Raw genomic sequence first — 11,050 nt, forward strand, 5'->3', positions numbered from 1 at the left:
CGAAAGTGCTGTTTGAATGAATGCTTATGAGTCTGCTGCTGCCTACCACCGCTCAGTCAGACTGCTCTATCAAATATCAAATCATAGACTTAATTATAACATAATACACAGAAATACGAGCCGTAGGTCATTAATATGGTCAAATACGGAAACTATAATTTCGAAAGTAAAACGTTTATTCTTTCAGTGACACAATTTTCCTAGTTTAATATTGCCTGCTAACATGAATTTCTTTTAACTAAATATGCAGGTTTAAAAATATATATACTGTGTATTGATTTTAAGAAAGGCATTGATGTTTATGGTTAGGTACATTCGTGCAACAATTATGCTTTTTTCGCAAATGCGCTTTTGTTAAATCATCCCCCATTTGGCAAAGTTGGCTGTCTTTGTTAGGAAAAAATAGTCTTCACAGTTCGCAACAAGCCAGGTGGCCCAAACTGCTGCATATACCCTGACTCTGTTGCACAGAACGCAAGAGAAGTGACACAATTTCCATAGTTAAAAGAAATTCATGTTAGCAGGCAATATTAACTAAATATGAAGGTTTAAAAATATATAAAATATATGATTTTAAGAAAGGCATCGATGTTTATGGTTAGGCACACATTGGTGCAACAACAGTGCTTTTTTCGCGAATACACTTGTTAAATCACCCGTTTGGCGAAGTAGGCTATGATTCAATGATAAATTAGCAGGCACCGCATCGATTATATGCAACGCAGGACAAGCTAGATAATATCAACAACCATGTGTAGTTAACTAGTGATTATGTTAAGATTGATTGTTTTTTATAAGATATATTTAATGCTCGCTAGCACCTTACCGTGGCTCCCTTGCTGCACTCGCATAACAGGTAGTCAGGTAGCTGCAGGTAGTCAAGTGTACCCATGATGAAAATTACAGGCCTCTCATCTTTTTAAGTGGGAGAACTTGCACAATTGGTGGCTGACTAAATACTTTTTCCCCCACTGTAGGTATTACAGACTCGGTCAGGGAGAAGTTGAAAATGTCAGTTAAGACTCTTGCCAGTTGGTCCGCGCATGCTCTGAGTACATGTCCTGGTAATCCGTCTGGCCCCGTGGCCTGGTGAATGTTGACCTGTTTAAAGGTCTTGCTCATATCGGCTACGGAGAGTATGATCTCACAGTTGTCTGGAACAGCTGGTGCTCTCATGCATGCTTCAGTGTTGCTTGCCTCAAAGCCAGCAAAAAAAGACATTTAGCCCATCTGGCAGACTCACGTCACTGGGCAGCTCGTGGGATTTCCCTTTGTAGTCCATAATAGTTTACAAGACAACTTGTAATTGTGAAAAGGCTGGTTTCATTGTAGGCATATTTTTGTCCATAAAAGTCTGTGTCAAATACAATTATTGTATTGAATAAAATGTAATGAAATACCGTACATTCACATCAGAATCACAACTTTGGCAGAATCCTTCTGCAAACACACAAGCACACTGAACTGATCACCAACCTGGCCCAGGCACAATCCAGGCAGGCACTATACGCAGGCCCCTATACTCATTGAACCACCACTGATGATGTTACATAGATAGGCCTTTCCACGGTCTCTGATCTGCTGTGTTGATAGGGATGGGCCATTAGGCCAGATATGAGTACTCACTGCATGCAATCGAAGGTGACAGACTGACCAGGTGAATACAGGTGTAAGCTATAATCCCTTACTGATGTGACTTGTTAAATCTACTTCAATCAGTATAGATGAAGGGGAGGAGAAAGGTTTAAATATTATTTTTTTAGCCTTAATACAATTGAGACATCAAATCAAATTGATTTATAAAGCCCTTCTTACATCAGCTGATCTCAAAGTGCTGTACAGAAACCCTGCCTAAAACCCCAAACAGTAAGCAATGCAGGTGTAGAAGCATGGATTGTGTGGACATGGATTGTGTATGTGTAAATGTCACATTCAGAACATGGGCAAGACAAAATATTTAAGTTCCTTTGAATGGGGTATGTGCCAGGCGCACCGGTTTGTGTCATGAACTGCAATGCTGCTGGGTTTTTCCACAATCAACAGTTTCCCGTGTGTATCAAGAATGGTCCACCACCCAAAGGACATCCAGTCAACTTGACACAACTGTGGAAAGCATTTAGAGTCAACATGGGCCAGCATCCCTGTGGAATGTTTCTGACACCTTGTCGAGTGGAAGCCCTGACAAATTAAGGCTGTTCTGAGGGTAAAAGGGGAGGGGGGCTGCGCAACTCAATATTAGGAAGGTGTTCTTGATGTTTGGTATACTCAGTGTATATTACATTAGGCCCTATGAGCTCTGGTCAAAAGTAGTGCACTATATAGGGTATAGGGTGCCATTTGAGATGTAACCCTTGTTACTTAGGCCTAAAAATAAATGGCCTACAGAAGGAATGTGAATGGGATGTGGGTATAGCTTATAAATGGTTCGTTTTGGGGTTTATTTTTTGTAAAACTGGCATACAGTGGCAATGAAAACTGAACTGCTATTGAAGGTGAATGTATGTGCTGTGATTATTAGTAATGGATATGGCTAGTGATAAAGACACTGGTCGAGTCTTTATAAACAAAACAGCCATGGATGGAGTAAATGCACCCTCACCTCCTCTGCCTGCTTGCGCAGCGCCTTCTCGCGCTCGTACTGGGTGATGAGCTGCTCGTTGTCCTCCTTCAGCAGCTCGAGCTCCACCTCGTGCTCCTGGTTCTCCGTTAAAACCGAATCCAGATTCTCCAGAACGTTCACCACCAGCGGCATGAGCTCCTTGACCACTTCCTCGTCGTAGCTGCTGATGAGGCGCTCAAACTCCCGGTAGATGCTGTTGGCCAGGCCCGACACCCGCTCCGACATAACGGACACCGAGCCATAGTCGTCCTGATAGACAACCTCATCGATTTCCATCATCTTGGCAAAATGAGGCCTGGGTCCGATACCAGATGTGAGATGATGTTGCTTAGATAGGCCTACCGTTATAAAACACGCTTACCAAGACGAAAGAGAAAATACTAATCATTGAAATTATAATCCATTCGGATTAATCATCAATGAAACATCACCTGTGTCATTCCATATCCCGAACGATTTCAAAGATTGCTATCATTTGGGTGGTATCCATGTTTTGCAGTTAGGATTTCTAACCTTGAACTACTAAATTATACTGAGACATTTTAATTCACAAAAAATATATAGGCTATTTACAGGAGTTTAAGAGACACCGCCCTCCTCGAGCCAACAACCACTGCTGCACCGCAGCCTCGAGGACGGAACGACGCACCCAGCTACAGCCTTCCTCGCGACAGCAACATCCAATTCCGGTAGCAGTCGGTTCCGTCCTTACCTACCAGTGTATCGACCGTGGTTGAATACATAACGATTGAGAAATATGTCCTCAACAATACACCTGCCGCTCAGCAGCCGGAGCCATGGACCCCAGCCATTACTGTGAGGATTCGAAATCGGTAAAAATAAAGAGGATAACGGTGTTCCCTTTTGCCGCCAACACCCAAGCCGCCCCTTAAATAATATTTGATCCGGTTTTTGCTACTGTTGTTGTTCTCGGCTCTGGACGATGCTGTTCGGTGTCGGTGGCTCTGGACTAGTATTCTGACAGCAGCACAAACGATGACGTCACTTTCATTTGGTAATGTCAAGACCTTCTAAATAAAAGCCCGTGGATAACTCATTCAAATGATATTCCATTTTATTTTAATCAATGGACACTTGTATTGTGCCAACAACAAAATGCAAAAAGCTATTTATAAAAACAAAAAATATGGTAAAAAACATACACATTTTGACCAAAAATGTTGATAAAACGTCTCGGTGCTCATAGGCCATTAAGACATAAACATTACACAACAAGTTGGAAATCGCAAATTCAACAATGAGTGGTTTGTAATAAATAGTGTCTAACTACAAGCATTGCAACAATCACTAGCCTGCTATTCAGTGGACTGGCTGTGTGGTCCAAAGTCTGGATTTAAGGGGCTATTTTCCAAGTTTAAAAGGATAAACATTCAACATTGACCATGGTGTCAATCCAGCATGATTTCTGCAGCACTCAAAACAACTGGAATCTCAGAACTGGGAAATCTGATTTCAGTGAGTTCAAGCAAACTGGGAACACTGACTGAAAAAATAAATGTTCAACTGCCATCCAAGTCAGGATTGCAAGTCAGGAACTCTGGCCTCTTTCTAGAGCTCCAACCTGAAGATCACTGAAGTCATAATTTTTCAACCTTGTTCCCAGTTGTCTTGAAAGCACCATAAATCCAGAGAATGGCAGACTTTGATGTTATTTTATTTATTTAACTAGGCACGTCAGTTAAGAACAAATTATTGTTTACAATGACGGTCTACCCCGGCTAAACCCTAACCTGAAAGGCCGCTTAGCATGGAAGAAGCCACTGCTTCACAACCGCCATTAAAAAAAAGCCAGACTACGGTTTGCAACTGCACATGGGGACAAAGATCACACTTTTTGGAGAAATGTCCTCTGGTCTGATGAAACAAAGAGAACTCTTTTATATCTTTTATACCTGTTTCCTCCAGCATCTTCACAAGGTCCTTTGCTGTTGTTCTGGGATTGATTTGCACTTTTCGCACCTAAGAACGTTCATCTCTAGGAGACAGAACGTGTCTCTTCCTGAGTGGTATGACGGCTACGTGGTTCCATGGTGTTTATACTTGCGTACTGTTGTTTTTACAAATGGAAGTGGTACCTTCAGGCGTTTGGAAATTGCTCCCAATTATGAACCAGACTTTTTTTTTCCTGAGGTCTTGGCAGATTTTTTTTTTTCCCATGATGTCAAGCAAAGAGGCACTGAGTTTGAAGGTAGGCCTTGAAATACATCCACATGTACACCTCCAATTGACTCAAATTATGTCAATTAGCCTATCAGAATCTTCTAAAGCCATGACATAATTTTCTGGAATTTTCCAAGCTGTTTAAAGGCACAGTCAACGAAGTGCATGTAAACTTCTGACCCACTGGAATTGTGATAAGTGAAATAATCTGTCTGTAAACAATTGTTGGAAAAATGACTTGTGTCATGCACAAAGTAGATGTCCTAACCGACTTGCCAAAACTATAGTTTGTGAACAAGAAATTTGTGGAGTGGTTGAAAAACAAGTTTTAATGACTCCATCCTAAGTGTATGTAAACTTCTGACTTCAGCTGTATAACGAGATTTTTTTATTAGCTAGAGAAGAATGGATGAATTTTTTCAATAATAGCTAAGGCCTAGTTATCACGTTTCACATTGGATTTATTAACTACAAAGGTAAGGCGTATTTTTAATTCTGGTGCCGCTCTGCACACACAAGCTTGTTAGCTTGCTAGCTCAAGCTTGTTATATAGCTCAAAGTTCCTTCATAGAACCAATCCTCCTAGGTATAACTCTGTGGACTTAATTCAGATAATGCATGTCATAACAAGATCAGTAGCTCTTCAAGCCTGCTCCTCAACTCACACTAGCTCTCTCCACCCATAAAATGTTGTACCATAGGCTACACTTGTCTGTCCATCATGCATGTAAAGAACTAGCTTACCTGCCTTTCCAAATCATGTCCAATCAACTTAATTTACCACAGATGTACTCCAATCAAATTGTAGAAACATCTCAAGGATGCTCAATGGAAAAGGGATGTACCGGAACTCAATTTCGAGTTTCATAGCAAAGGGTATAAAAAAAATATACAACACAACTGATTGGCTCAAATGCATTAAGAAGGAAAGAAATTCCACAAATTAACTTTCAACAAGGCACTGTTATTTGAAATGCATTCCAGGTGACTACCTCATGAAGCTGGTTGAGATAATGCAAAACTGTCATCAAGGGTGGCTACTTTGAAGAATGTAAAATATAAAATACTTTTTTGGATTACTACTACATGATACCATGTGTTATTTCATCAATGTAGATAATAGTAAAAATAAAGAAAAACCCTTAAATGAGTAGGTGTGTCCAAACTTTTGACTGGTACTGTAAGTATTCACACCGATGAGTCAATACATGTTAGAAAGCACCTTTGGCAGCGATTACAGCTGTGGGTCTTTCTGGGTAAGTCTCTAAGAGCTCTGCACACCTGGATTATACAATATTTACACATTATTACTTGTCAAATTCTTCAAGCTCTGTCAAGGTGGTTGCTGATCATTGATAGACAGACATTTAAGGCTTGCCATAGATTTAAGCCCATTTAGGTTACTCACAAGCATTCAATGTCATCCTGGTAAGCAACAAGTATATTTGGCCTTGTGCTATAGGTTATAAAAAGTCACACACCGTGGTCCCAGGGTTAAAGTTTAATTTGTCTACCAGTGTCTGTTGGAAAGCAGATTGAACCATGTTTTTCTCTAGGATTTTGCCTGTGCTTAACTTTATTCCATTTATTTTTATCATAAAAAAATCCCTAGTCCTTGCCGATGACAAGAATAACCATAAAAGGTTGCAGCCACCACCATGCTTGAAAATATTAAGAGTGGTACTCAGTGATGTGTTGTTGGATTTGCCCCAAACATAAAGCTTTGTATTCAGGGCAAAGTTAATTTCTTTGCCACATTTTTTGCAGTTTTACTTTAGTGCCTTTTATAGAGCCCCACAGTGGAGGTGTCATAATACCCCGAAAAATCTAGCGGTCAAATCTAGCGGAAATGGTTCCAATCGTTTTCCCATACGGTATTTTAGAAACACTTCAAATAAGGGCTGTGTTTCGTGTTGGCTTACCTTGGCGTGACGTTTTGATAACCATGTAAATCTCTCAGACAAGGAGACTTTTATCAATATACTCGGCTCTATTTACTTAGTTTTGAAAATGCTAAATAGTATCAAAGTAGACATCATCCAAAACTACAAATCCCTGAAAACTCCTGCACGTCATCTCTAGCCGACACCTTTACTTACATGTATTGTGACAATTTTAAACTTGCACAAGACAGTTCACAGAATTGCCCATTTATCAAATCACATTTTCTGGTCACATACACATGGTTAGCAGATGTTATTGCGAGTGTAGCAAAATGCTTGCTCTTCTAGATCCGACAGTGCAGCAGTATCTAACAGGTAATATCTAACAATTCCACAACAAAACCTAATACACACAATCTAGTAAAGGAATGGGATGAGAATATATAAGTATAAAATATATAGAGATGAGCAGTGACAGAGCAGCTAAGATGCAATAGATAGTAAAGAATAGATAGTGAAGGATAGAGTATATATATAAAATGAGTTATGCGAGATATGTAACATTCTTAAAAGTGGCATTATTAAAGTGGCTAGTGTTCCATTTATTAAAGTGGCCAATGACATCAAGTCTGTAGGTAGGCAGCCGCCTCTTTGTGCTAGTGGTGTCTGTTTAACAATCTGATGGCCTTGAGATTGAAAAACAGCTTCTATATTTTTTTGGCTTCCTGTGACATTGGTTGTAGGTGTCTTGGAGGGCAGGTAGTTTGCCCCAGGTGATGCATTGTGCAGACCGCACCACCCTCTGGAGAGCCTCGCGGTTGTGGGTGGTGCAGTTGCCGTACCAGGCGGTGATACAGCCTGACAGGATGCTCTCAATTGTGCACCTGTAAAAGTTAGTGAGGGTTTCGGGTGGGGGGGTGTAAATACAGGCAAATATAAGTCCCCTTGTCCTAGAGACTTACAGGGTTATCAAAATGTCATGCCAGGGCAAGCCTACACGAAACACAGCCCTTATGTGTTTCTAAAATACCCTATGGGAAAAATGGTGGAATAACGATTGGAACCATTTCTCTGTTTGACTGCTAGGTTTTATGAGTATTATGACTCATACTGTGGTACTCTATTGCAAACAGGATGCATATTTTTATTTTATAAAGGCTTACTTTTCACTATGTCATTTAGGTTAGTATTATGGAGTAACTACAATTTTGTTTGACCCATCCTCAGTTTTCTCCTATCACAGCCATTAAACCAACTGATTTAAAGTCACGATTGGCCTCATGGTGAAATCCCTGAGAGGTTTCCTTCCTTTCTGGCAACTGAGTTAGGAAATACTTTGTAGTGACTGGTTGTATTGATATACCATCCAAAGTGTAATTAATAACTTCGCCATGCTCAAAAGGATATTTAATGTCTGCTTTTTGTGAATTTCTGTGTTTGAAATTCACTGCTCAACTGAGGGACCTTACAGATAATTGTGTGTGGGGTACAGAGATGAGGTAGTCATAAAATAAAAACAATGTTAAACACTATTATTGCACAGTGTGAGTCCATGCAACTTATGTGACTTGTTAAGCACGTTTGACTCCTGAACTTATTTAGGCTTGCCATAACGAAGGGGTTGAATTACTAAAAACAATTCCACTTTGACATTATGAGGAAGTGTTTAGGCCAGTGACAGAATATGTAAATTGAATCCATTTTAAATTCAGGCTGGGTGAGTGGTGGAAAAAGTACTCAATTGTCATACTTGAGTAAAAGTAAACATATGGGTGTTTCTATAAATAAAAAGGGGCCAATGTGTGACATCAGGGTCAACATTTCAAAATGGTTTGATATACATTTAAATATGATTTTCTGGGCCCTCACACTGTCAGCTTACTATAGTGTACAGAGCGAGGAAGGACAATGCAAACGCGCTCAGCCATCTCCCTCTACCAGAGATGCACCCCACAACTGTGGTGCCTCCAGAGACAATTTTCCTAATGGAGAGATTGTCGAACTCACCTGTGAATGCCAAACAGATCAAACAGTGGACAGACCGGGATCCTATCCTGGCCCAAGTGAAAAGATTCCTTATGCAGGGTTGGCCTCCTGTCATAGAGGATAAGGGACTGAGACCTTATGCAAAGCGCAAAACTGAGCTGAGTGTGCAGGATGACCACTCCGATGGTCCAGAGTGGTTGTTCTGCCCCCTGGCCATGCATAAGTCATGGATGAGGTCCATGAGGCTCACCTGGGTGCCTCCCGGATGAAAGGTTTAGCCAGATCTTACATCTGGTGGCCTAACATGGGTCAGGATGTAGAAAACAAAGTGAAATCATGTTCTGAGTGCCAGATCAACCAGAAGATGGCGCCGCCCACGCCACTACATCTGTGGAACCACCCATGGTCCAGGCTGCACATAGACATTGCAGGCCCTTTCGTGGGCCCCATGCCCCTTGTCATGGTGGATGCTCACTCCAAGTGGCTGGAGTCTTACATCATAAGCAACATCACAGCAACCACAACCATCAAAATGCTTTGACAGGTGTTTGCAACACATGGTCTGCCTGTCTCTCATGTCTGACAACGCAACAACCTTTACCTGTGATTTGGCAGTGCGGGCTGTGCAGACACTGAAAGAGAGGCTCAAAAATATGACTGGGGGAACCATCACAACTAAGCTCTCTCGGTTCTTGTCCCATTACCGCATCACGCCACAAACATCAACAGGACAGGCTCCAGCTGAGATCTTGATGGGCAGAAAGCCAAAAGCTCACCTGGATCTACTGTGTCCGGATATCAAAGCACGAGTGGAATGGAAGCAGGAGAAACATGACCCCCACGCGAGGGAGAGACAGTTAAAACCCAATGACAATGTCTACATTCGCAACTTCACAAGAAGCCAACGTTGGTTGCCAGGTATCATTGAGTCAGAGTGGTCTAACTGACTGATGGTCGAGTCATGCCCAGACACCAGGACCACATCCGCCTGCGCTATGACAAAGAAAAGACCATGTTTGCAGACAGAACCGCGGCGGGTGGTAGTATACAAGTTGAAACCCCACAGGAAACAATATCTGAGGAACAGGGGCATTCAGTGGTTCCTGCAGAGGGTGATGGACTTTCTCTCACAAACACCCAACCCGCTCCGGTAACCTCACACCCAGCTCCACTGGGAGACGCCTTATCTGTGTCTTGTGGCACACCATGAGTACAGCGCAGATCACAGTGTAGTCTCAAGCCTCCTGAAAGACTAACTGTAGACTCTGTAGTTGAGACCGAGAGACTTGTGGTGTTAGTGTTTGTTTGGAACAGCAGAAATAAGGATTGTCATTTTTTGTTTGTTTACATTTACAGTAACACTAGTAGAAGTTCTAAAGTGTTGAAAAGAAAACACTGATGTGGTTTACTTGTTAATCTTATGTTCTTTCCTTACAGTGTCACACCCTGACCTGAGTATTCTTTGTTTTCTTTATTATTTTGGTTAGGTCAGGGTGTGACATGGGTGATGTATGTGTTTTTGCACTGTCTAGGGGCTTTGTATGTTTATGGGGTTGTTTACCATCTAGGTGTTTATGCATGTCTATGGTTGCCTAGATTGGTTCTCAATTAGAGGCAGCTGTTTATCGTTGTCTCTGATTGGGAACCATATTTAGGCAGCCATCTTCTTTGGGTATTTCGTGGGTTATTGTCTGTCTAGTTGCCTGTGTATGCACATTTATATTATAGACAGAATAACCCACCACAAAAGGACCAAGCAGCGTGATAAGGAGGAACAGCGCTTTGTGGAATCATGGACTCGGGATGAAATACTGGACAGTAAAACATTCTGGACCTGGGAGGAGGTAATGGCAGGGGACAAGATCCTGCCATGGAAGCAGGTGGAGAGAGCACAGGAGGAACGGCAACGATATATGGGTACACGGCTAGCACGGAAGCCCGAGAGGCAGCCTCAATAATTTTTTTGGGGTGGCACACGAGGAGATTGGCTAAGTCAGGTAGGAGACCTGAGCCAACTCCTCGTGCTTACCGTGGGCAGCGTGTAACTGGTCAGGCACCGTGTTATGCAGAGATGCGCACGGTGTCTCCGGTGCACATTTCTAGTCCGGTGCGCTATATTTCAGCTCGTCGCATTGGCCGGGCTGGATATACTTCCATCCAGCCAGGACGGGTTGTGTCAGCTCTACACTCCAGACCTCCAGTACACCTCCATAGCCCAGTACGTCCTGTGCCTGCTCCCCGCACTCGCCCTGAGGTGCGTGTCTCCAGGCCGGCACCACGCACCAGTACGCCTCCAGGGTCCAGTACTCCTTGTTCCTGCTCCTCGCACTCGCCCTGAGGTGCGTGTCCCCAGCCCGGTACCACCAGTGCCGGCACCACG

General features: G+C 42.4%; 1 protein-coding gene across 1 annotated transcript in view; it reads right to left on the reverse strand.

Moving 5' to 3' along the window:
* LOC115145218 (C-Jun-amino-terminal kinase-interacting protein 3-like) overlaps positions 1 to 3,588 on the reverse strand; it is a 69,235-nt gene extending 65,647 nt beyond the window's left edge. Inside the window, 1 exon segment of the mRNA XM_029686610.2 lies at positions 2,600 to 3,588. Within this exon segment, the coding sequence (XP_029542470.2) occupies positions 2,600 to 2,899 (300 nt within the window). The 5' untranslated portion in view covers positions 2,900 to 3,588.
* Between the last annotated feature and the right edge of the window lie 7,462 nt (positions 3,589 to 11,050).

This window comes from Oncorhynchus nerka, linkage group LG17 (genome assembly GCF_034236695.1).
Source record: "Oncorhynchus nerka isolate Pitt River linkage group LG17, Oner_Uvic_2.0, whole genome shotgun sequence".
NCBI classification, from domain to species: domain Eukaryota; kingdom Metazoa; phylum Chordata; class Actinopteri; order Salmoniformes; family Salmonidae; genus Oncorhynchus; species Oncorhynchus nerka.